Here is a 27,008-nt window from a genome sequence, read left to right on the forward strand (position 1 = left end):
GTCCTTATTAGAGGAGAACAACTTGTCCCTGTCTAGGAAGATACTCCCTGTTAGTCTGGTGTCTCAGGGCCTCTCCAAAGGGACCCTGAGTTAGCACTGGTTCTGCCTACTGAGCCAACAGAGCCCTAGATCTATGAGGTGGCAGTATGGACCTACCCACTGTCAAACCCACCATGGTTTCCTGAAGGACCCCTGAAGCAGAGAAGATGAAAGTCAAGGGCTGAGGAGGACCAAGTGCATTAGTGCATACTTGCTTGCTAAAGCCTCCCCCTTCCTGAGGGAATGCCAGGAGAAACCAATTAGTCATTGCAGAATCTGGCCCCCATTATTCTACATGAATAAGTGAGCTGACACAGCTTGTGAGAGGTCCTTAATGTGGGACCAGCTTCACCTGTATGAAAACATCCTATAACGCTTCAATTAACCTAGAGTCAGGTGGGATCAGTGCGTCCACAGTCTTGAAGGTGGGCTCATCAGTTGCCTGACCTGCTTGACAATGATTCTAGGCAGGATTGCCATGAGCCCCATGAGCCCCTAGCCACTTTCCCTCTTTCAAAGGACTCTGATCCAAACTAAATATCATAACAAAAAGAAACAGTTCGCTTACTGTTACTGTGAATCTATCAACCTGTCTGTCCATCTTTCTACTTGTGACAGGCATAACCCATCTTTCCATATAATAAAATGCCAATGATTCACTTAAAAGAGGAAGCAATTGGCCCTGAGGATATTCTGCCAATAGGAAAAATGCAGTCTAAGGGATCTGTCCAGCAACCGCTGATGAGACCAAATTGCCTTTTCCCTATTAGTAGAATATGCACCACTCAGGGAGCAACTACTTCGTTCCCACCTGCTGTCACCGTGCAAGGGGCCACTGGTCAAGGCTGGTCAGGGCCGTGCTGCTTGCCAGCAGCTCTTCAGCCACAAGTGAACTTTGGCACCTGCACGCCTGCTCAGCATGTCTCTGGAGAACACCCATCTGTGATGTGGTTTGCCCTCCAGAGCACCCTGATGTGTGTGCTGGCAAGGCAGAGGGGGGCTGCGAGCGTGACCTCCTGCCCCACCAGCCCAAGAACTGCTCATCCGTGCCACCTTGCTAGGCAGCCAAGCCTGGACAGGCCCCAGAAAGGCCCTCAAGAAACTGAGCCAGGGCTTTGGAGACCCAGAGGTGCCTGACCAAGTCTTGCCCAGCTGGAGGCAGCCCAGGGCTGGTTGCTGCAGTCTGTCTGCCTACTGCCTTTCCTTTTGCCTGCCAGCCTTCCTGATGGGGACATTGCCCGTTTTCTCCAGCACCTTGTATTTTCCCCCACACAGGCATTATTACTAGTCAGAGAATAACCCAAGGAGACTCAAACATGATTGTGTGATTTCCAGGATCAAAACTGAAAGACATGGGAATATCCTGGCCCAGATTATCTTGAGACACCCCTCCAGTACTATTTGTAATTTAAACAAAGGCCCTCTGTTTGTGGCAGGCAAAGCTCATCAGAAAATAAGAGAACTGAACACCTACCTAAAAATGATGGTGGAAGGGACAATGTAAAAAATGAAGGGAACTGGAATACCCTGAAACAGGTTGTCTTCATGATAGGCAACATGTAATAAGAGAGCTTTTAAGCAACCTGTCATGTGTCTCCAATACTCAGATCCCAAGTAAACCATGGAAAAATGCTGCATGACACACTCTTAGCCAGATGTATCTCAGAAGGCTTTTGTGAAGATAAAATGGAGAACAATAGAACAAGGGCAGTTTTGGTTCCCCACTGGGGAGACTCAGCACAACATTTGTTATAAATCTAATTTAGCCTGTGCTTCACAAAAAGGAGGAGACATTATTGCTATTACTGTTGCTTCATCAAATATTGCTGCAACCATTTTGGCAAACAGAAGAACTGATCATTCACTATTTAATTACTGTTAAGGAATGTGGGTATAGTGATCAGATGCAGGGTATAGTGATCAGAAGCCATCATAGTCGTGTAAAAGAAGCAGGCACACTTTTCCTACCTAATGAAAAAGTTAGGTGGAGGGAAAGATAAAAGAATGAGAAAAGTATGGGAATGAGGAACAGAAATTAAGAAAAAGATGTGAAGATTTTTTTGATCTTGCTGCAGTTTTGGGCAGGCAAAACTGGGATGCTGTAAGCAAGGAAAGGAAGAGGGAAATGGTAGACTGCTGATAACAATTACTTTATTAGCAGGCAGTAAATTCACAATTCTATAGCAGCCATCAGCTGTAATGGCTTGCTTTGCTCTAATGCTAGATTGGTTCCTTTTCACATTCTCATCTCCCCCTTTTTTGCAATAATAATAAAGGGGCAAAGGTCATCGTCCATCCAGCAACTAGTAATTGTTATAATTGCAACCAGAAGGGGGGGGGGAGGCCTGGAGGGTGCACAGGAGCTGTTAAGTGCACAGTGAAAAGCAGAAGAGGAGATAAAAAGACATAGGTGTGGATGGGCTCCTTCAGCAGTCCAACCACTTGGTCAAAGGCTGGTATGTAACTTTAGAATGCCACTTGTGTACTTTAGAATGCCACTTGTTCGGAGACAACTGTGCTTGTTATGAAAAGTTTGTTATTATTAAAAAAAATCTGATTGGCCACTGTAGAGAATGGAATGCTGGATCAGATGGGCAGAAAGATCAGTTTGCCAATGGAGCAAAAAAAAAAAAACATGGGCTGGCCCTTGATGGGTCACCATACCAAATAAGTTTAGACTTCTAGGTTGTCATATCAAGAAGACTAGGAATCATCACTTTAGCTGACCAATGTCCCTAGAATTTTTCGTTCCCCCCCAGTACCCCCTCTCACCAGCCCTGATTCTGGAGTGTTGGAGTGTGACCTAAGAACCCATAATGTGAGATCCTGTGGTTGGTAGGATACCTCCCATAGTGGCAAGGATATAAGTATAATTTTCTATACTTCTACCCTATCCCCCCCAAAAAAAAGAAATTGCCTTTTTTCTAAATTGAGAAGTGCTGATGTTTACATGCTGAAATTGTACCAAGCATTTTTGAAAGGCCATTAGATGAACAGCTGCACTTTATAGTACACGACTCCGGGGAATGGTAGAGAACAGGAAGGCCTGGAAGATCATTGTCCATGGGGTTGAGATGGGTCGGACACGACTTCGCACCTAACAACAACATACCGGTCTATCACAATTCTAGGTCTCAGACCCAGCTGGATTTGGTCAGTACAATGCAAAACAGTTACATTGCTAAGTCCATTGAAGTAAATAGTCTTACAGGATTAATTTTGGTAATTCAGATTTCAGCCCTCGCATACTTACCCAGGAGAAAAACCTATTGAAGATAGTGAGATTGACTTCCTAATAGCCATGAACTGGATTGTGCAGAGTGCAATTTTTTAAAAAATTGTTTGCTGCCACAGAGTGGTGAAACTCAGCATTACAATTACACAAATCTTGAAAACATAAGAATCATAACTATCAAAAAGTTTGCCTTTCAGCCATATAAAAAGGGAAAATCTGAATAAAAGACATGAGATACTGTCATTTTGGTGTTGGTTATATTGAGCACAACATGTTATTGTCTGTTTAAGAAATCTAAGGATATACTTATTTACATTTGATAGCAAGCACCGGGTCATGTCTGATCCTTGGGGTGACGCCCTCCAGCGTTTTCATGGTAGACTCAATACAGGGTGACCTTGCCAGTGCCTTCCCCAGTCATTACCGTTTTATCTCCCAGCAGCCCAATTAGGACCAGCTCAATGATCGCTCAATTTACCCGCCGCGCCCCCAAACCTCTTGATTATTCGCGGTCCTGAGGCTTCCCTCCGACTGCAGACCTAACAGACCGGCTCTTTCTGAAAGAGCCAATAGCGCCCGCCTCTTGGCGTCCGCATTCCGACTAACTTTCTCTTCTGATTGGACGACTAGACTGTCACATGCGACGCGAAGCCTCTCCGAGCCGGAGCGTGCTCGTTTTGTACCCCTTGCCGCGCAGTCTTTCCCCGAAGGGACGGAGAGAGCCGTGGCTCCCGGGGTGGGCTGTTTGCACTGGGCTCCGCCTTCTTACCGCGGGGCGGTACCTGCGGCGAGCGGGAGAAAGATCTGCTGGGGCCTAGTTGGTGGTAAACCGGGGCGGGGTTGGCACGTATAGAACGTGGCGAGGAAAGAGCCTTCCTTAGGTAAGCAAGGTTGGGTAGGCGGCGCTGCAGTGCTTGCCGTGCAGCGTTTGCCGGCCAGCGTTGTGTCGCGCCGAGGAGGGCATTGGGGAAGCCGTGCTTCCTGTCTGGTGCTAAAGTATGAGGTGCGCGGTGCTGTTCTTGGCTGGCTTTGGCCCCCAGTCAAAGCTGGTGTGTGGGGTTGAGCCCTCTGAGTACCGCGTGGAAGGCGTAAAATGCAGTTCCGGATTCTCAGGGTATCCCCTGGAGTGACAAGCTGTCATTCCGAAGATGGTCGAGGGTTGTTACTCTTTGTATGCATAGCTTAAGGAGTCAGGGTTCCGGACAGGGTTCTTCCTTTATCCTCACAGCAACCATAGGCAGTGGGCTAGATTGAGAGAATGTCTTGTACCACGGCAGACTGAATGTGAGATTACAGTTTTGCATGCTCCTTTGGGGAGGGAAAGCTCTAAATAAAAAAGAGGATGCAATAGGCATCTGTGTGCCATCAAAGATTTGCTCAAGATCCCTGTCTTATACTGTCCAGATTCTGTACAAACATAATATTACAGTAGGTTGCATAAATAAAATGCCCCAAATGACCAGGACCTCTGGAATTTTGTTCCTTCACCCCACCTCACCCCGTCAGCAGGAAATAATAATGATTTGCTGTGCTGATTTTCTATTTGCAGGCAGTTTAAAATGTCTTGCTCTACCTGTAGACATAGGTGCAGACTATTCTTACTGCCATGGTATTTTCCTGAATGTATAAATCAGCCCTTAGTTTAATGAGGCTCTGCGTCATGGGCTCTTTGTGGTAGTCAGATTATTTCGCATATGCTTTTGTGTTTCTGGTGAACATTTTATTATTATTATTATTATTATATTTATACATATACATATATGAAATGAGGCACATTCTTTTTATGGAAATATGAAAGACAGATGGACTGTTGTCTGTAGTTAATATAATGTTTCTATTTTTCATTCAGCAGGGTTAGAATGAGGTAAGGTAGATATGATCAGATTGAGAATACTTGCATCTCAGTGCTTGCATCTCAGTGAAGCAACAGTAAAAACTGACTCCTGCATGCACAACACTCTCTTACCATGTCATGCTACCAATACTAGCATACTGGTGTTGTGTTGAGCCTCTAGAGAGGGTAAATCTACTTAATGTTGGATCGGGCGATGATTGTGAAAAGTGCTGACTACCATGGATATTTCTTGCTTTCTGCCTCCTCTGGTAGCCATTTATGGCGTGAATTCTTGAGGCTATAGGACCCATATGGTATAATAAACACATGGATTGTAGGCTGCAGTGAAGAGTGTGGAATGAAGGGTGAAAACCTAGAGTGCAATCTGGAAGAATATTCTCAGATTTGTTCAGATTTGTTCAGACTGAAGCGAAAGAAGTGGACTTTGGAAAATTGTGGGTAATTGATGCCTGGGTTACTAGATTAGGTGTTGAACTGGTGTGGTGTGAGTCTCTGTCAGCTGCTTTTGGGCAGAATCTTGGCCTCTGAGAGTTCTATGTGAGACCCACAAGTGTCCTACCTTTGCAAGTTTGTATATTTCATTTAGAGTGTTATTCTTCATAAAAAGCATGTGTACATCTCTGAACTTCTTGTGTGAATAGTAAAACAAGTTGGAACAACTTTCTTGCAAAATATGGAGGTGAATTGAAAATCTTATAATTGTGATTTTCAAATATTACTGGTATAAATGTCAATGTAAGTTTTTTTTTAAAGTAGGTACTGATTTAATCTATCAGAATGGTTTTAAAGAAGAAGAAAGAGATGCTGGTTGATACCTTTGTTCTTGATCAGCAACAGCTTGAAAGACTTCAGTGTAAGTATAATTAAGTTGTTCAGTTTATCTCTGAAGACGTATTCCTATGGTGCTATATAACTTTAAAATACATTCCCCTGGATTATATCTTTTAAGTTAAAAGAAAAAGTGGCCTTATTTTGTATATTCCCCACCCCCTGCTTTTCCATATCTCATCTTGAAAAAGTCTTTTGCATAGAAGGGAAAAATAATAACTAAAACATTCTCACCAAAGAATTGAGACAGTTTCCTAGAACACAAAAAGAGCCCTGCTGGATCTAATCAGTTGTTCATCTAGTCCAGCAACTGGTCACAGTCTGGCCAGCTCTTTGTGCATTGAACAGAAATTTTCATTGAGCTATCTGCTATGACCTCAAGATCTCTATCAGTGTTTGCAAGTTCAGACCCCATTAACACTGTACCTAAAGTTGGGATTTGTTTTGGTACACATCAATTAACACTTATTTATTCGCCATGTTATCATTTCTTCCTTTATTATTTATTTGATTTGTAGACCACCGTTTCTGCAAGCTGGCGTGGGGTGATTAACACCATATAAATTCCAATTAATATGCATAGTTACAACCATTAAAATCAATAAATTGAGATATCAATATAAAACTAAACTACTCTTTGACTGGTAGGGACTTATGTTAGTCATGTTCCCATTTCAGATCTAGCTTCCAGATTCCAATGTTGTTATTTTTCCATCCTCCTTGAGCTTTTCACAGCCTGCCTTGGATTTTACCATCCTATAATTTTGTGTCACCTGCAGACTTGGCCACTGTACCACTCATCCCCATTTCAGGATCACAGATTAACAAATTAAATAGGACAAGTCCCAATACTGCTCTGTGTTGGACCCACAGTTTACTGCCCTTCTTCGAGAACTTTCCATTTATTCCTATTCAATGCTTCTTTTCTTTTAACAACTTTTAATTGGTTTATCTCATGACTGCTAAACGTACACAAGAGACACCTTGTCAAAAGCCTTTTGAATGTTCAAGTGTCTATTCATAGAATCATTGAATAATAGAGTGGAAGGTTCATCCTGGGTCATCTAGTCCAACCCCCTGCACTATGCAGGACACTCACATCCCAATCGCTCATCTACTGTAACCTGCCACCCCTTTGCCTTCACAGAATCAGCCTCTCCGTCAGATGGCTATCTAGCCTCTGTTTAAAAATTTCCAAAGATGGAGAACCCACTACCTCCCGAGGAAGCCTGTTCCACTGAGAAACTGCTCTAACTGTCAGTTAGAGTTATTTACATTTTCAGTTATTTACATTTTCTTTCACTTTTTCAGATAGTTCCAAAAGATCGGCAAGGCAGGATTTTTCTTTCCCCTATTTTCCCCTATTTTCTCTTTTTGTTCCTCTGTGTGCCTTTTAATTCTCTCCTTAATTACAGTTTTTAGTTATCTGCCTGGGATAGATGTTAGGCTAACTGGCCTGGTTACTGTCTGGACCTCTTTTTAACAATTGGTATAACATACCCTCCAGTCTTTCAGTGCAGTGGCTGGGTTTAGTGATAAATTATATCAGTTTCATATATGAGTTCCCAAAGAGCCCTTGAATGTATACCACCAGGATACTAACTTCTTTTTAAGTTCCTCAGTAGTTCTAGACTTGATCTCTTGTCACCTCAGTATGGCTCAGTCCTTCAGACTCCCTTGCTAAAAATTGTTTCTTTGACCTAGGTACTTATTAATTTTTGTCTTATAAAAATCAGATTATTTTCTGTCAAGGATTGTTTTCTCTAGATATTTTAAGTCCAAAAGTCAAAACCTTTACAGTGCCATATGATCCTTGGCTGAGCCAAATATCATACTTGGAGCAATCAGTAATTATACAAGAAAATGGGTTTTGCTCCTTTTGGTAAGCTGCATCTTTATCTTATGTAGCACTGTAGACAGAGGTCCTTGAGGTTACTGCTTTGGGGGACGAACCGCTTCCTAGGGTATGAGCAGTACAAACAATTTTATATACCTCTTTGATTGATTATCTGCAGGGAACTTGAAGGAGTTCTTTTAAGAAAAAGCAGCAGTTACAAATACCCTCTATGCCTCTAGTTGCACAGAAATAATTTTAACTGGATTCTCTGTAATTGTGATATTTTTCTTCCAGCATTGTATCTGTCAAAATTTTGTTTTATGAAAGGCAGAGAAGCCACATAATGTGTTCTTTTTACCGGTTCTGTTGCTATTACAACAAACAGAAGTGCGCCTGTTAATAGGTGCTGGTGGTAAAATATCCCCTTTAAATCTGTACTGTAGAACTGAATGGGAACCATTATTACCTATCCCATTTATGTATGGTGGCAGAACTCTGCTTGACCGTTTATGCACTGGGAACTTCACTGCCCCACCCCCCTGTCAGGAGCACAGATCAGGGGTGGATGAGGTGCACCGGGCCAAATGCTCCCCCATGTGGGTGCAGGAAGAGGTAGGGCAACCTGCCATGACTAAAACTCCAGCCTGCAGCCCCGCATGAAACCTAGTGCATAAATGGTCCTTGAGAATAACAGACACAAAAAAGGAACTGGCTGTTATATATGTATCATGGTACTGTGGTAAAAGCTTTTTTCCTTTTTCAATTAACAGCTTTTGCAGATTCAGAAGGGCAGAACTTAGCCTCACTTCTCTTGCACTGTGGGATGTTGACTGATGGCATTCAGCAAATTCACTATGTTAAACAGGTTTGATGTTTTTGAATTAGTATTTTTAATGCTGCTATGCTACAGGAGGACTATAGATGATTTGGGTAATGAAGGCTAAACTTGTAGGTGAGCATTGTTCGGAGCTCCTGTAAACAAACAACCCCGCCATCCTAAACCAACTTAGTTCAAAAAGCCAACTCTGAACCTCATGGTATCTACTGTTCTCTCTGCAGTTCATTCTTACATTTCTTCAGTGACTGTCTAGTTGTCACATTGCTATTGAGAACAGTATTCACTATCCCAGTCTTCACATGACACCTTTGCTTTTGTTTGTTTTGTTTGACAGTATAACTTTTAAAAAGCAGAGTGAATAAAAATTAAAAGCTGCATCTGTTTTCCTGCTGCAAATGTAGCCTGTAGACTTTGAGAATTTTGGGCTCTGATTTTAGCACTAAAATTCGATTTCATCTCCTAAATATGATTTCATCCCTGCTTGCTTGAATTGATTTTGAGAGATTTTTAGGGGAAGTATTTTTGACATTACCAGTTTATTGGATATATCAAGTGGGCTGAGAATTCTGTGCCTGCAGATTTTTAATGGTCTCTAGAGAAAGAAATGGGACTGAGATGGATCTTGTTCTAGTGATTAAAACAGGTGGTCTTTGTTATCTTCTGGGTTGGTAAATAATACTGATTATCCTTCAAGATGGGATGCTGTGATTTTACCTCCAGATCTCAATCTCATATGTCAGTTTTTATGGAGTTTTTTTATACTTGGTAAAGATAATGCATTGTTAGTTGCTCACTTAGACCGTTTATGCACTGGAGGTTTCATGCTAAGCTGCAGGCTGGAGTTTTAGTCGTGGCAGGTTGCCCCACCTCTTCCTGCACCCACATGGGGGAGCACTTGGCCTGGTGCACCTCAGCTGCCCCTGATTTGTGCTCCTGCACGGGAGCTGGGGCACTGAAGTTCCCAGTGCATAAATGGTCTTAGCAGGGCTGTTATCGAAAGTCTTATTTTTTAAGAACAGCAAATTTGGAAGGACGAGTTCTCAGGTTCATTACACTTTCACATACATATCCGTTCCATACAAATTGAAGAAACAACATGAACCTATCACAACATAAATGATACCAGCCCTCCATATAGAAAAGTGTCTATTGGAGTCAACTGAGAGTGCCATCATAAATGTGGCAGCCCATATAAGAACTGCCGGTTAGCTGAAATTGCAACCAAACTCTGTATTCCATGCAGGGCTTTACACTTGGCAGTTATTAACTTATTGGTTGTTCCTGGCCCCAAGGAGGCTTGCCTGGCTCGACTAGGGCCAGGGCCTTTTCGGTCCTGGCCCTGACCTGGTGGAACGAGCTCTTGGAGGAGCTGTGGGCCCTTGGTGAGCTTTCAGCTTTCTGTAGGGCCTGTAAAACGGAACTCTTTTGCCAGGTTTATGGTTGGCTCCAGTGCAAGAGCAAAGGGTATGGGTCCCCTGTGGTGTGTTGTGCTGGACTGCTTGGTGCAGTTTGGTTTCCCCTATGCTGTCCTCATAAGGGCCTTCATGTCAAGAGGGTTGTTTTGCCATCTCAGGTTGTTGTAATTATTATATTGGGGTTTTAAAGGATATTTTATGGGGTTTTATTGTCTGGATGGTTTCTTGTAACCCGCTGCGAACTGGTCTCTGAGAGTGGTGGGATATAAATCCAATAAATAAAATTTAAATTTGTAAAAGTTTATATTGGATAGTTTCTGGTGGGACCAGGAGAAGAAGGCTCAAGCTATCTGGATCAGAGTGGGGAGGGGGCATGTTAGTTCCTGAAGGCAGCTTGCTCTCATGGGTGCGTAGCAACTGGGAGAAGAAGGCGCAAGCCAGCCAGGAGGGGATGTGCCCCTCTCCCCAGTCAGGTCCTGAAGGCCACTTATTCTCTTGGGCGCCAGGCACCCTGGAGAACAAGGTTCATTGTAACCAGGGTCCAAGTGGAGATGGGGACATGCCCCTCTCTTCACTCAGATACTGAAGGCAGCTTCTTCTCCCACTTGCCCAGTCTCTCCCCCCTCCACTCAGCAAGTCTCTTCCCCTTCCACTCAGACCAGGGAGACAGCTTGTACACCCGGGTGCCCTGCAGTGCCTGGGAACAGAAGCCTCCTAAGGCAGGGTCTGAGTGGGGAGGGAGATGTGTCCCTCACAAAGTGGCTAGAGAGCTATAAGAAACTGAACTGAGCTGGATCTTTACATTAGATATCTGGCTGTGAGACTGAAGTTATGTGGGGTGTTCGAATACTGTTTTTGTATAGTTATGTGCAGGCTGGCATGTATACTCAGTTTGTTGTCTATTGGTATTCTGTTAGAAGCTCGTCCTCTTGTTTTACATATATTTTGATCTTTCTGATTCAGTACATTTTTATAGTTATCCACTGTATGCTGTTTAATCAACTTAATATTTAATTAATTTATATGTAGCTATCCTGTCCTGTAATCAGTATGTAGATTTACATTGTTACTGGGATATAGTATGTAATGCTAACATAAACATTTATTTTGTTAACAGATTTTGCCTTTACTTCAAAAGATGGATACAACCTCTTTGCATGATCCCATGGTTAAAAGTTGTATAGATATTTTGGGAGCAATATTTTTGTCACTGGAGATAAAGAACCCTTTGAAAAAAGTGTTGTCAAGGTAATGTGTGTGAGCCAGGTTTTGTTTTGTTTTTAACATAAGATTATTTATTTTATGGGTCACAACTTTCCATCCTGCACTTAAAGAGAAGATTAAAATTAGTAGTTCAAGGAAACAAATGCAAAATGTCTTATTGGGTGAAGCAGTAGCATTCATTGCAAATCTAGCTTCCAACTTAGTATTCAAAATCTATCAGCATTCTTGTACTCCGTTGCCAACTGTTGTATATTGGTTGTAGAACTGTTCTGTAGCTTGCAGTAATGTTTTAGCTATTAATTTATTTGGACATTCTGAATTTGTTCTTTTTTTGGGGGGGGGGAAGATTGTGAGGTCTTTTTTTAAAAATAATTTTATTATTTATTATTATATGAAGCGTTTACAGAAAAGTAAAGAGAAAAAAAGCGACCAGCTGATATGGTTTGCCATCCTCTTTTAACATACATATTCAGTTCCCATCACATACTAATCCTGATCTAGAAGTTATTACCATCTTTCTTGGCAGAGTAATTGTTGATACATATAAGAGTATAATCTATTATAAGAATATATTCTATTATTGTCTTAGATGATATAAAGTCAGTTCCCTTCATATATTGGTCCTGTCCTAAGAGTTACTGCCACTGTCTTCCCCACAGGAAACCAGGAGAATGCTCCACTGTTCAACACATCCTTCAGGTGGTCACAGAAAATGAAATTGTATTTTTTTCCATAGTAGAGTATTTCTGATTGTTCTTCTGTCAGGGCCAAAGAAGTCTCTTGCTTGATTCTTGCTTGCAGTCGCCTTTAAGTAGGCTCTGTATACTTTATCAATCTGGATCTCTTCCTCTGGTCGCACAGAGATATCTCCTGATAGCTTTTTGCGTGCTGTCACCTTTGAATAGACTCTTTTTATTTTGCTGATCCAAATAACTTCCTGCTCTAAATAGACTTCCAGGTTTTCGGTGCTTTCCTTCCTTAAATCTGTTTTCCCAGGTTCTTCCAAGGTGCTTTGGATTTTTACATCCCTAGCTCTCTCCCCCTCCTGTTGATTAACTTCCAGACATTGAATTCTCGTTTGTATTGTTGACTGAGCTGTGCCCTCATCAACTGCTCTCTCCAGATCGTCGGCTCCGTCCAAAAGCTCCCCCTTAGTCCCTCGGATTTCCTTTTCCACCTTATTGACTGCTTTCAGTATCTTTGAGTTCCCTTCGCATAACAAATGGAAAAGCTGTGCCTTAGTTAATTTCTCCATAGTTCTAGGCAGTCACAGAGTATAAACAGAAAGTCTCATGAGGTCTCGCGGGAGCACGAGCGATCCCAAATTATCAGTTTGTCGATCTCCGTATCAAGTCAGCTTCCCCCACTGAACTCTCTCCAGCAAAGCTTTAAAGTCTCTTTTTTCTTAAGCTCTCTCTTTGTTTGGTTAGTGGGTATAATTAGCTGGGAGCCTCTCACTCGACGAAAGAAGGAATTCACTTGTAAATTGGTTGAGGAGGGGGGGGAGAGCTTGTGGGGAAAGAAAAGGGAAAGAAAAGGAAAAGCCAGAAAGCTTTCAATCCTTACTGTTGTAGACTTCAGCTCCTGTCAGTCTAGTAAAAGATGATCAGGGAAGAATGTAGGGTCAGCTGGTCGTTTCAGGCTTAGAAAGTTATTTACGGCAAGGGCGCCATCATGACCTTAAGCACATGCCGTGGTTGATCCGGAGAGCTTCGTCTCCTCCCTCTCCACGGATCTGTAGGACCCTCAGGATGCCGTTCCCGGTTCCTGGGGCGACCGGCGAGCAGATTTGCGTATCTGCTCAGGTCAGCCAGGTGCGGTTGCTCCTGACCCTCAGCATGGCTTAAGAGCCGGACAGAAGCCCAGATGTTACGGCGCCATCTTCAGTCGTTCTCCCTGAATTTGTTCTTAATCGCAAAACAGCACCTTTGGAATTTCCAAATCTCTTACAAAATGTGAAAAGGCTGCAGGGTTCTAGATAAAAATGTTTGATATCAGAGTTATTAACTTTGCTGTACTTTGCTATACAATGGTATAAATACTTTATTGTGTCAGATACTCTGTCCTAACTCACAAGTAATGTTTTAGTTCTGACAATTGCATATGAAGATTTCAGAGCTTCAAAAATTTATGCATTATTTTATTATATTTTTTAAAAAAAATTATAGACCATCTCCCCACTAATAGTGTTTGAGGCAGGGAAAGATTACTAACATGTAACAATAGAAAATGTAATACAATATATAAAACTAAAAAAGTAAACCATAGAACAGCAGATATAATAAACTTCTAAAATTACCATCAGTAAAACAGAACAATGAATAATATCAAATCATATTAAAGCCCACCAAAATGGAGTAAAGATCACACTATGCTTGGAACAACAGCGCACTTGCCCTTCAACAAAAAATATGTCCAGAGAAGAAGGCATCTGGCAAAATGAAAAAGAGTATTGCTTTCCAGAGCTGGGGGAAGGAGGAGTAAAGAAAAGGCCTATTTTCATAGCTTCCTGATCTTCCTCTAGAAGTGTGGGGAACATACAGAGTTTGACCTATGAAGCTAAATTCTCTGCTGGGATAGGACTCTGAGAGTAAGCAGTCTGTCAAACACCTTTGTACAGAATCCTTGCTTGATAAGGCTTATAAAATCAGTGGCTTAAATTGGAATGGGAAACAATATGTAGATGTATCGAGAACTCTAGCACTAATGGGTGACAATGGAGTTTAAGGATGCAGTCTGTGAAGACTATCAATGCAACATAAACATCTGAAAACAACTGAAGATGGCACCGTGCTAGCTCGTTCCGTGATGAGCTCTCAAGCCAAGCAGAGGGCCAGGAGCAGACGCACCTGGTAGACCTGAGTGGGATGCGCAAATCTCGCTCGCTGGTCACCCCAGGAACCGAGAATGGCATCCTGAGGGTCCTACAGATCCGCGGAGACTGAGTTCTCCGGATCGTCACTGCCTGTGCTCGGGGTCATGATGGCGTCCTTGTCGTAAGCAATTTTCAAAGCTTGAAGCGCCCAGCTGCATAAAAGCCTGCATTTTTCTGCAGATTGACAAGAGCCGAAGTCTGATAACATCAACACAAAGACTATGAGTTTTCTCTCTGCTCTCCTATTCTTTAAAGCCAGGCACCAGCCCCCCTCCTTCCCCCCTAACCAATTTACAAGGGAATTCTTTCTTTGGACGGGAGGCAAGCCAGCTAAATATACTCATTAATCAAACAAAAGAAAGAGTTTAAAGATTTGTTAAAGAGAGCTTAGTGGGGGATGCTGACTTAATACGGAGATTGACAAACTGATAATTTCTGATCGCCCGAACTCTCGCAAGACCTTCTGCTTGTAATCTGTGACTGTTTAGAACTATGGAAAAATTAACTAAGGCACGGTTCTTTCACTTGTTATGCGAAGGTAAATCAGAGATATTGAAAGCAGTCAAAAATGTTGAAAAGGAAATCCAAGACGCCAAGAAAGAGCTCTCAGACAGAATCGACGGTTTGAAAAATATAGCTGATGAAAACTCAACTCAGCCAGCAACACGCCAAACGAGAATCCACTGTTTGGAAGCTAATCAACAGGAGTGGGAGAGAGTTAGGAACGTAAAAATCAAAGGCGTCTTGGACGAATTTGGGAAAACAGACTTAAGGAAGGAAAGCATCGAAAGCCTGGAAGAGTACTTAGAGGAGGAAGGGATTCGGATTGACAAAATATACAGAGTCTATTCAAAGGCGACCGCACGCAAGAAGCAATCAAGAAACATGTTTGTGGGCCCTGACAGCAAGGCAGCAAAAAATATTCCACCCAAAAAGCTTCAGGTGACGCCACTGAGCTCGGCGGATCAAGAAGCACAAATACTTCAAGACCTGCCAGCAGATACATCATGGAAAAGAGCACAATTCCATCTTTTGCGACCACCTGAAGAATGTGACAAACAGTGGAGTAATTACCTGGTCTCTCTTAAGAAAGACAGCAGCAACTTTTAGGTTAGGGCCAACATATGATGGGAACTGACTATATATTATTTGGGATAATAATAGATTGTATTCTTATATGTATTAACAATTACTTGGCTAAGAAAGACAATAGTAACTTTTAGGTTAGGACTAACATGCGATGGGAACTGAATATGTTGTTTTTAAGATAGTAACAGACTATACTCTTACATGTATCAACAATTACTTTCCCAGCTGGTTGTTTCTTTTTCTTTTTATCTTTCTGTAAGTGCTTTATATACAATAAAAAATACAACATAAACATCTTGTTCTGTACTTGTATCTATTTCATGTACTTTCTCAACTTTGATTTGGCTGTGTGTGTGTCTGGTTTTCATAGCCTTGTATCAAGATATCTGCCCGGCAAGGGACCACTATATGCTAGAATACAATTTTGTTAGTGTAAGATTGTAAGATGCCTATTCATTTTCATGATGAAAGAACTTCAGAAAGATTATCCAAACTTATTTACAAGTTCCTAGTGAATGTCCTCCAAAGCCCTTTCATTTCATTTAATTAATAAATGAATGTATATATATTATTTTAAAACATTTCCATTTATTAAAACAGTATGATTGCTTCAGTCAGGTACATTTCTGGATATTACTTTTGATTTGTTCCAGGCCAACACAGAAACCTCATGTGTCTAATATTAAGACTATGTAATGCTTTTTGTCTTTACCTGGAATTTGTGAAAAATCTGATAGGAACACAATCTGTCTTGCTTGTAGTATCAAATTAGAGTCAGCCATGGATGGAATATTTTAAAGGGTTCTATTTAGGTTTGCCAGATTTTCAACTGGCCTTCTAGTTGGGTCTTGTAAAAATGTAAAAAGTGTTTTCTATGCTGGAGTTAACTTGTGAAACAGTTTATCTCTGTGCTGTGACAGCCTTCCTCTGTATTGAACTGACTATATTGACTAACTTTGCCTTCCATTATTAGCCACCATAAACTTCATAGAAGGCATTGATTTCCATGTTAGGAAAAACATAATGCACATTTTCTTATTTTAATACTTCAGCCCTGTCCTGTAATCAAATTCAGCTGCAGTATTTTATTGGAGTCAGCAGTCTTTTGTAGAGTGATTCCCAGATAGATGCAGGTGTATGTTTCATTGTATCGGATGCTTTTAGTATCTGCATTTTAAATAATTTGGCTATTGTCTCTTCACATGCAGCACCCTAAATGGCCTTCCCGAATCTCTTCTGGCAGAAGCCACACATAGTATTGTTGGCTGTCTCAGAGAAGAACTAAAAAATACGGACCTGTCTCAGTACAGAAAGATTATGGAAAATCTTGTTTCCTGTGTTGAAAATACCAATATAGGTATGAATATTGTTCAGTAAAAATTGGGAATGTACCAGTATAGAGGTTTTACACTGTTGTATCTATTAGCTACTAAAATGTGTATTTTAATTTTTCAGGTAGATCAAGTCTGAGTACGCTATTCAAAGAAGGTAAATGATTGGTACCTCTACACTTGCTTAGTATGCTTTTATAATAAAACGATTTTAGGTTACCTAACTCCCTAGAAATTATGAAAGAGATTCTGTCTTTGGCTAGCTTTATAGGATGTAGAAAGGACTCCTTATTTTATTATTAATGTATAAAGCTTAGCACAATTAGGTGGGGGTTTGTATAGGTGACAGAATTGACCCACATTGCAGATAACATTAAAATGAGCTGAATGCCGGACTCACCGTCTGAAGTAATTCACATTGCAATCTTAAGAAGAATTATACCTTCTAACTTAAAATAAATGAGCTTCTGGATTATAACTGTGTTTAGGGTTTCATGGAGCATTTTAAGAACTTATTCTGATGCATTTGTAAACTAAGGTCTGACTATTATATAAAATATTAATATTATATATTTATATTTCAGTGTTTAGGCTGGCCCTCTCCATGAGTGGGCTTGGGGTGGCTCACAGAGATAATACTGAGAGCGCCACACATGAAGCAGTATCTTTATTTGTTCTAACCAATCTGAATGTTGAAGAATGGGAGCACTTATGTAAAGAACAAAGAATTGTGATGGAATTTTAAAATTCTGCTGAGCTGTAATTCCATCTTGTTTGGAAACATATAAGCATTCTGACCTTGTATTTTAATAACATTAATTGCTTTGATGTTACATTATTTTTATGTCAAACCAGTTTAGTAGCTTATGGTATCTCTGACCATTATTTCTTAGCTCTTCAATTTCTACAGCAGTCATTACCTGAAATAGAGGCTGAAAACAGGTGAGTACCCCACTACTCAGTTAGCTGTAGATATAGCAATCTGTTCCCCTTTGAATGGTATAGATGAAATATCTACATGAAGTAAGACATATTGTGATCTGTTATATTCAAGAAGTATTTTTAAAAAGTTGTCAAAGCAGATACAGAAAAAAGGATATTGTTGTGAAGTAATACTTAATAATGGCAATATTTTAAAACAATATTTGTGTACATGCCTTTGGCAGAGGTTATCTCATTCCAAAAAATTACAATTGGTTACCATTGTTTCAAAAAATCTTTGTTAATTTTTGCTTTAAAAGCATGCTTGTAACACCTTTATAAGCTTATCTGTTAGCATGTCATGCCAACCTTCCTGATGCTACAGATATATTACTAGTTTTTTAGTTCTTGGCTGCTTGTACTTTAGCTGTGGCTAATGTCATCTTCAATAATTATATGAAAGACTAAACAACTATATTTTTACATGTACTTATTTGTATATGTGCGCTGATCTGCATGGCCCAAGCTAGCTGGATCTCATCAGATCCTGGAAGCTAAGGATCACATCAGGGCCAAGGAAGTTGAGGGTCACTACCCAGAAGCAGGCAATGGAAAATCACCTCTGAATGCCTTTGGCTTTAAAGCCCTATGAGCTCGACAGAAGCAGGCTGTTTTTGCAGAACCAGTTGCATACTTTAGAACAGTGGTCCACAACCTTTTTTGGGCCGGAGACCAGGGGGGGAGGGAAGGGAGGTGCCAGCGCCTGCACCTCCCCCCGGTGGCGTGGCACTCACTGCACCAGGAGCAATTGGCTGTCAAAGTGGCTGATCACTCCCGGTGCAGTGATCGCCACGGGGGAGAGACGCGCCTACTGACGCGCCGACATCTCCCTCCCCTCCACTGCGGCCCAGTACTGGTCCATAGCCTGGGGGTTGGGGAACACTGGACCAAGAAAACATGAAGGACCTTCAAAGAGGGCTGTGATCAATGCCTCTCTGATATTGTTGGGCTGTTTCCATGCCTTTAATGAATTTTGTTCTTTTGTCAAGAGTGGGAACAGGGAATATGCATGTCCCTTACTCTGACATTTTGATACCAGGAGTCCTTGGGATATTGTGCTCACATATTTTGGATAGTTTAAACTCAAAAGATCTTGTATAGCAGTGGTTCTCAATCTTCCTAATGCTGCGACCCTTTAATACAATTCCTCATGTTGTGGTGACCCTCAACCACAAAATTATGCAAGTGTTCTTTCAAAGAAATTAAACCGAAACTGACCAATGGTGTGAAGATCCATTGTTCATGATTGGTTATAAATTGGTGGGCGCATTCAGGAGGAGTGGCAACAGTGGTGGTGCCCCCCCAGCCAAGCTGCTCACCCTGCCGTGACCCCTGCGAAAGGGTTGTTTGACCCCCAAAGGGTTTCCGACCCCCAGGTTGAGAACCACTGTTGTATAGGATATTGGCCTATATATTTGGTTTTGAACAAGCCAAAAATGCTTTCTGGGAGCACTCATAACTTATATTAATGGGGGGCCCTTTGAACTAAGTAATTACCACCCTGCACATACACATCCCTCACTTTCACAGTTCACTTCTGACAAATGGGTTGGTAAAAGTTTTTTTAGCATTTTACTAGCATATTTTTGCTGCAAGAGATCAATAACAGCTACCCATTTTAAATGTCTTTTTATAGGAAGCTCAGTGGGAATCTCATTGCCCAAACTCGACTGATGCATGATTTGTTGATGGGTATTAAAGTTTCAATGATGTTGATACAAAAAATACAAACAAATATTCAGGATGATCTTTGGAAGAGACCAGATTCTCCTATTTGGAAAAGTATGTGTGGGCTACTCAATTGTTTTACTTGCCTTTTAAACAATGGTAAGTAGTACCAATATCTCTTTATTTAAAAATTAGTGGGTTGTACTCTATTTTTATTGCTTTATAATAGCCAGATTGAAATAATGTTTTTTTTTGTTAAGGAATAGCAATGCAAGATAACTTCTTTTTAATTTATTATTTTTAACAGACATTACAAAAAAGGTTTGAAAAATAGCAAAAAAGTTGCGAACAAAAACTAGGTATCATATCCCTTACATAACATTATAAACTAACTTTATTCTTATTGTCAGTATTAATTTTATTTCTTTTTAGCTTCTCCATCCCACCAAATTGTAAATCAAAAACAAACTAAACATTCATTTCTAATTATATCATACATTTATTTCTTCATATCCATATTAAACATAAATTTACATTTACTTCCTTTAATCTTTTACTTCCTTTAAACTACAGGTCATCCAATCAGTCTAATTGTATATTTATTCCAGATCCTCAGAATTGCATATCTTAGTGATTTTTAATGTCTACATTCACTTTATCCTTGTCATATCATAAATAAGCATGCCAATCAAACTTGAGATCATGGTCATTCAGATCCAGTAATCTTTTGTTTCTCAGTGAAATTCATTCTTTCATCTATAAAAACAATGTGGTATTTATAATTTCAAGTCCAGAAGTCCTAGATCTTCTCTTTCCTTCACATCTAATGATATATTAAATACAAGTTTTTTCCTTTGCCAGATGAATTTTCCTAAATATTTTTGCCATTGTTTAAATGGTTCATCAGGAGTCTAGAGTTTGAAACAAAAATAACATTGCAGACAAAACATTCATTTTAACAGCAGTATAATTTTTATTTGACAATACCTAGATACTTCAGCTTCTTTTCAATTTTGAATTTGTTTTTTCCATTAAATTTATTTGAGCTTCTGTATTTGTTTTTTCCTTATTCCATTCTGGAGCATGTATAAGTATTGGTATTCCTTCAGTCTTCCTTGGTACAGTGAGGGTTTCTAATTATTTATCTATTTATTTATAATTGGATTTCTATACTGCCCCTCTTGGCATTTTTTTACTCTGCGTGATTTGCAACATTTAACATGTATCATATCAGTCACATCAGTAAAAACACAGATTAAAACAATTTTAAAAGTTCCTTGGTACCCACATGAGCTCGAACCCCCATAGGTCATGACTTCTGCATCCCCTTCTCTCATTCAGAGTGAGAAGTTATTTAAGGAGGGCCCGTTTTAACAATGTTATTGTTTGATGGATATTGTAGCCATGAGAATGGAAAATATTGGATGTTGTGTTATAGAAAGCAAGTGTATTCAGGTTTTCAAATTAATACTAGTATTTGTTATCTCTCTTGTGCAGAAGAATACTTACAGACTATCCAGAGTACAGCAGGATTAGCTCTTATTCTCTTCCTGAAGACCATGTTTGAACCAGCTGAAAATTTACCTTGTCTGGTGAGTTTTATAAAGTGAGAGATATAAACATTTACAACCATGCAAAAAGCACAATCTTAGAATATTAATCTGGTTATACTTTGGATAAAAATAGCTGGTGGGTTGCTTACAGTGCTCTGCAGAATTACAGCCTTCAGTGGCCTTGGTGGTGGGAAGTGTTTTTAAGTTGCAGGCAGCTTAAAGTGACCCTTCAGGGTTTTCAAGGCAATTGATATGTAGAGGTGGTTTGCCATTGCCTTTTTCTGTGTAGCAATCGTGGAGTTCCTTGTTGTTCCCCCATCCAGTTACTAACAAGGGCTACGCTTGTTGAGCTTCCACAGTGTAATCATATCGGACTAGCCTGGGCCATCCAGGTCAAGGCACTGAACACTTAATACTCCCTAAAGAATAAGGATGGCACTGTTTTCAGGTATCATTTGAATTCTGATTTTTTAATTTGCATTCTGCAGTTAACTAAAACAGAACAGCAATTAACGGCAATGTATTTAAAATTAATTACAGCATACTGTCAATAAACCAGTGATAATAAGGTAAAAAAATAACAAAGAAATGGAATTTTAAATAGCATGCCTAAAACCCTACAAGTGAAAATGAGTTCCCCATGGTCATCCAAACCAGACATATCTTGGGATTTTTCTGGAAGACTAGCAAGGATGGAACCATCTGTACCTCTAGTGCAAGGGAGTTCGATAGTCATATCAATGGAAAATGCTTTTTCTTGGGTCCTTGCTAGCTTCCCATTTAGTAATAAGCATTCTTCCTTGCCTCAGTGGCTTCACTCAATGTATTTTTTGCAGATCAGCAATTTGCTTTATGGCTCACTGAAATCTTTAAATGTACCAGACTGGTTTGTGGAAAGCTGCGGGAGTTTTTGCACATCTGAACTCTCTGACTCAGTCATCCTCTTTGTTTGCCATGGAGCACTTGCCATGTTAGACTGGAGGGATGGCTGCATGGGACACAATGGCGAGAAACTGCTCCTGGATATTTCCTCCATTTTGTTGGCCCTAAGTACAAGGTAAATCTACTTCTATGTGGACTACTACTTCATTAGTTTTAGGACAAAGGTCACATTATTACCCAACATGCTTGTTATTGTCAGGTGCGAAGTCGTGTCTGACCCATCGCGACCCTATGGATCCTCCAGGCCTTCCTGTCCTCTACCATTCCCCGGAGTTCATTTAAGTTTGCACCTACTGCTTCAGTGACTCCATCCAGCCACCTCATTCTCTGTTGTCCCCTTCTTCTTTTGCCCTCGATCACTCCCAGCATTAGGCTCTTCTCTGGGCAGTCCTTCCTTCTCATGAGGTGGCCAAAGTATTTGAGTTTCATCTTCAGGATATGGCCTTCTAAGGAGCAGGCAGGGCTGATCTCCACTAGGACACCAAACATGCTAAATTGGGCTAAATAGAACATTCATGATTGAAATCTTAAACTTGACCATCAGAAAGCCAAAAAAGGCCACCGTGATGAGAACATTTCCACAGTTGTGGGGCAGCCCTGAAGAATACTGATCTGTGGTTACTGTTTGAATGTTTGAACTTAAGCCTTACCTTGCTAGCTTAATTTAGAAAATGTTTAGTCTGCCTAAACATTACAAATAATGCATGTCTGTGAATACAGGGATATATTTGCAGAAGGAGAATTGAACAGGTAATAGTAGGCAGTTAGATAAAGAGAAACTGGTTAGTTCCTGAGACCTAAAAATATGTTAAAGGTACAAGGGTATATCTCTTCCCCTCTTCTCCACTACCCTGTGTTGTGTGAACTTTTAATTAGCTAAGTTGTGGATGAATCAACAATATTGTTGTAACTGTAAATGAGCAGTTCAGGTCCCGTGAAAAGAAGGGAGAATACATGACTGCCAAAAGGACAGATGATAGATAGGGATGGATGATTCAGTTCAGATAAGCCAGTATCTGAATCAATGTTGATTTGGGTCCTTTTCAGAGGTATCTGAGCTGAATCGCCCATCCCTGTAGTTTAAACCAGCCAAATCAGTGGTAACCTATGGTGCCATTAAAATAAATGGGAAATTTTACCTTTTGGTTTATTCCATTATCTGGGGAGGATGGGGGGTTGAGTTAAAGGCACCAAATTTACAGCATAGCTGTTGGAGCCCTCCTCAAAAGAACCCCCAAGTTTCAATATGGACACCAATTCTATGGACACCTCCATCTGACTGCCATTGTGATTCTCTGGTCTTGTCGTTTTCCCCCAACATAGGAAACAATGAAGGTTGGATGGGGGCACCATATTTAGGTGCCCATAGATTTGGTCCTTCTGGTCCAATCTTTTTGAAACTTAAGGGTTCTTTTGAGGAGAGGCTTCAGCTGCTACACTGCAAATTTGGTGCCTCTAACCCAACCCCCCACCACCCAAACCATGGGATAGATGAAAAGGCAAAATTTCCCATTCTCTTTAATGGCGCCATAGGTTATAATGGCGCCAAATCAATTCAGATGAATCCAAATGAATCACTATATCAAATCATTGCTTCAGGGCATTCACCCAAATTGATTTGATCCGAATCTGAAAAGTAACAGGTTTTTTTTCTGTGCACATCCCCAATGGTACGTTCCAACGCAGTATTTAGAGCCAGTATAGCAATGATGGTTATATTATAATATTAGAACTTAGAAGAACCGAGTTCAAATCTCCACTCCGGCCCAAGGTACAAGTTACATTTAATAAGGAGACTGGCAGCAGAATGCCAGCTGCAGGTTCCCTGTGAGAACGCAGTTCTAAAGTGCTTCAGGGACCCCATTTGGATTGGGCTGCAGGTGAAGGAGAGGCAGTAGCCTCACCATGTCATGCTATTTTTCTCAACCAAAAATATCCCCTGGAGGATCATTTGTCTTGTGGGCAGAGGCTGTCTTTGCAAACATGTGATGAATGTGCTTCTGTCCAATGGGCCAGCTAAGGACTGTTTCATTTTATGGAAATGATGAAGTGGGGAAAGCTGGAACCATAGTTTGGATTTACATCAAACTTCTGAGCTGCTTTAGAATTGAGTTCTCACAGGGAACCTGCAGTGGCTGTACAATGTTATCACGCAGGCCTCAACTATGACATTTGGGTTGGTTATTGTCTTAGACTCAATCATTCTCACATTGTTTTTGTAATGATAAAATGGCAAAATGTGTTTTGAGCTACTTGGAGGAAGGTAGGAATAAATATGTGATAGAACATGAATGGTATCACTGTACATACATTGGTACCCTGTAACCAGGAAGGGCAAGTGCCAAGGGTCTGACCTGAGAATTTATTGTCTTTCTTTGAAGAGGGTTAGGGGGAAATTATTGTTAACTGGAGTTGCCAGTCTTTTGCCCTTGGTAATGGGCAATGGTAATGTCTGCATTATTCCATCTTCTCCTTCAAAGGAAGCAGGATGGTGATGGGACAAATATTTAGTTTGTGTTTAGTTGCCTACTTACTACAAGTAGCCAAGACAAGTAGCAACGGTTGGTCACTAATAGGTGAGTACAAGAATTTGTCCGAGCCTGCTGGAGAACACAACTCCAGATACGTTCCTGCTGTTGTTAGGGGACATTTTGTTTTCTTTATTCCTGCAGGGAGGAGGAGGAGGAGGAGGAAAGTAGGAGACTTTGTTTCTTATTGTTTATCTCCATGGTGTGAATGTAATAAAAATGTACTGTGGTACTTCTGTGAGCCTGTGCATTTTTAAAGGATGCATATTATGGTAACAGCAGTTTTCTGATGTTATGAACATAGTTAAACATTAGCAGATACAAATTTTCCCTGTGTTCCTCTTTCTCATTGTTCTTATCTCTTGAAGGTTAAAAGAGTCTAACATGGCAGCATCTTTGTCCAGAATTTTAGCTATATGGACAAATTCAGCATTGGGTGCCCTTCAGTCAGGTTCCAAAAACCTGAATCTTGCTATCAGTGGAAACTCAGACACAATTAGAAAAACTCTGGACTATGTATATGCACACTGGGAACATCCTTTGGATGCTGTTAGGCATCAGACAAAACTAATATTTAAGAATGTCCTCCAAATACACCAAGCCACCATAAAAGGATCCATTGTAAAACTTGACCCTTTCTTCTTGGCACTGACTGAAAGTTTGTTAAGTTTAGAATGGCACGTTAAAGGCAAATATTCGTCACTTGGCTGTCTTATCGAATGCATTGGCTGTGATAATGTACTTGAAATGGATAGGACAATTCCTGCTCAGATCTTAGGCGTAATGAGTGATCAGACTTTTGCACCTTATGCGAGTGATCTGTTGGAAATCATGTTTATGAATCACAAGAAGCATCTTACATCTGTAATGGATGGAGAAGCCTGGATTGATGATTGGCATGAGACTTGGGTATCTCCTCTACTTTTGATTTTGTGTGATGGGAATCCAGAGCAAGCCACCTATATAACGGATTATTACCTACCAAAGTTGCTGACATGTAGCCCTGAAAGCTTGAACTACATGATTAAAATACTTCAGACTTCAGCGGAATCCAGTGTTGGTAAGAACAAACATATATATTCATTCTACTTCAGTTTTTAAAAATATAGTTTAGATGGGTGGTTGATGTTGCTTTCATTTGGCAGATATTTACTGGCAAGGGTTGGGTATAAGAAATGGCAGGGTCTTAGTTGCTCAGATTATAAAAATGCATTTTGAGAACTGAGAATTTGGGACTGAATTGAAAGTTTACTTGATGCCTGGTGCCAAAGAGTGGGAAGTTTCATTGATCCATGACCCACGCTGTTCTTCAGGATCCACTGTCTTCCAAAAGCATGCTTTTGGGAATTTGGTGGGCTTCATAAGGAAGGGTTGGGGAAGGGATTCCATTGCTCTGGTAGAAGTTCCATAAATTAGCAAAAAAAAAACTACTTTGGAAGCTGCCTTATTTGGAAACATTTCTTCATTCAGCATCATGTTTACAATGAAATAAATATACTGTCCTTCGAAGTTTTTTGTGAAACATTTTCTGCATTGGTTCTTAATTAAGGATATGCACACTTGCCTGTATCCAACCATCCATGCATGGAACACAGTTTTCCATCCATGCATGGAACACAGTTTTCCACTGTTCTTCTCCATCCCTTTCCTGTTCTGACTTTTTCAGAAAAAATATTTTATTAATATATTAGCTGTTTTTAGTATAGTGTACTTTAGTATAGTTAGTAGCCCTTTTTGTTCACTCCCCCCGTACACTAAGAACTTATTCTAAGTATCCCTTATAAAAGTATTTCCGAAGCAGTACTGTGGCATCTTAAAGGCTAACTTTTATCTGAGAGACCAACTCTCCAAGTATGTACACTGAAGATCATTGTACTCAGCCTGTTTCAGTTCCAAATGGTTGGTAATCACTGGTCCTGGAGAAGTGTGTTTGGCCTCAACCAGTCTCAGCCTGCAAAGATCTGAGCCCTATTAAAATTACCAATGTTCTGAACGGCCTGCAAAGTGACGCTCTTCTGTCAGGCATATGGTTAAGGCCAAAACAAGCAAAAGTGAGATCGAGACGGGCCTCCTCCTTCCCTTCTCTCGTCTCTCACCAAGGGAAATTGGAATTTGGATAAACCCTAACAGATGAACTTCTTGGAGCATTTTATGTATTAGGTTGATAATTAATGTATGTTCATGTTTTTACATGTTAGCTGCTCTGAGCCTGCTCACAGAGAGGTGACCTACAAATCAAATAAATAAACAAGATTAAAATAAATAACTTTCATGAATAACCGTGGTTTGAGCTTCTATAGGCAAGACTATTTTCAGCAAATAGTTTTAGGAGGCTGATATATTGTCTACAAGATTTCTCCAACCCATGGAGGTGAGAAATCATACAAGCGTCTGGCCACTGAGGAAATGGGTGTAAATCTATGTTGAAGGGGGCACGCTGGACAGAAACCATGTCAGCGTTCAGTGTGCAATGGGTATATGAGAATCTTCCACCTTTTAATGTGTTGGGGTTTTTAGGGGTTGCATTGTTTTTATTGTTATTGTAAACTGCTGTGAGTCGTTGAGATAAAATAAATAAAATAAAACAAATTAGATTTACAATGTTTCTCCAATATCATAGGGGCACTTGGAGCTTTGATGGCATGCCTGAGGACAGCCAGAGCCCATGGGCACCTGCAATTTACAGAGATCATGCACAGTGGCCTTGTGTCTATTGGATGTATAAAACAAGGCTTAGTTCATCAGCATGATAAGGTACAAGCCCAAGTAT

General features: G+C 40.6%; 1 protein-coding gene across 4 annotated transcripts in view; it reads left to right on the top strand.

The window, feature by feature from the left end:
• Positions 1-3,944: 3,944 nt before the first annotated feature.
• Positions 3,945-27,008, top strand: part of THADA (THADA armadillo repeat containing) — a 175,073-nt gene continuing 152,009 nt past the window's right edge. Inside the window, exons 1-12 of one of the 4 annotated variants that reach the window (XR_013231036.1) lie at positions 3,945-4,155; positions 5,883-5,982; positions 8,565-8,659; positions 11,165-11,295; positions 16,444-16,592; positions 16,691-16,723; positions 17,460-17,508; positions 19,184-19,374; positions 20,713-20,807; positions 21,605-21,825; positions 24,607-25,298; positions 26,859-26,992. Coding sequence is in view for 3 of the 4 variants with exons in the window: in XM_077337687.1 (XP_077193802.1) it covers positions 5,907-5,982; positions 8,565-8,659; positions 11,165-11,295; positions 16,444-16,592; positions 16,691-16,723; positions 17,460-17,508; positions 19,184-19,374; positions 20,713-20,807; positions 21,605-21,825; positions 24,607-25,298; positions 26,859-26,992 (1,866 nt within the window). In the remaining variant the exon portion in view is untranslated. The remainder of the gene's footprint in view (positions 4,156-5,882; positions 5,983-8,564; positions 8,660-11,164; positions 11,296-16,443; positions 16,593-16,690; positions 16,724-17,459; positions 17,509-19,183; positions 19,375-20,712; positions 20,808-21,604; positions 21,826-24,606; positions 25,299-26,858; positions 26,993-27,008) is intronic. The other 3 variants (XM_077337687.1, XM_077337668.1, XM_077337678.1) reach the window with 3 other exon arrangements.

The sequence above is a fragment of the Paroedura picta genome, chromosome 1, assembly GCF_049243985.1.
Source record: "Paroedura picta isolate Pp20150507F chromosome 1, Ppicta_v3.0, whole genome shotgun sequence".
Classification (NCBI taxonomy): domain Eukaryota; kingdom Metazoa; phylum Chordata; class Lepidosauria; order Squamata; family Gekkonidae; genus Paroedura; species Paroedura picta.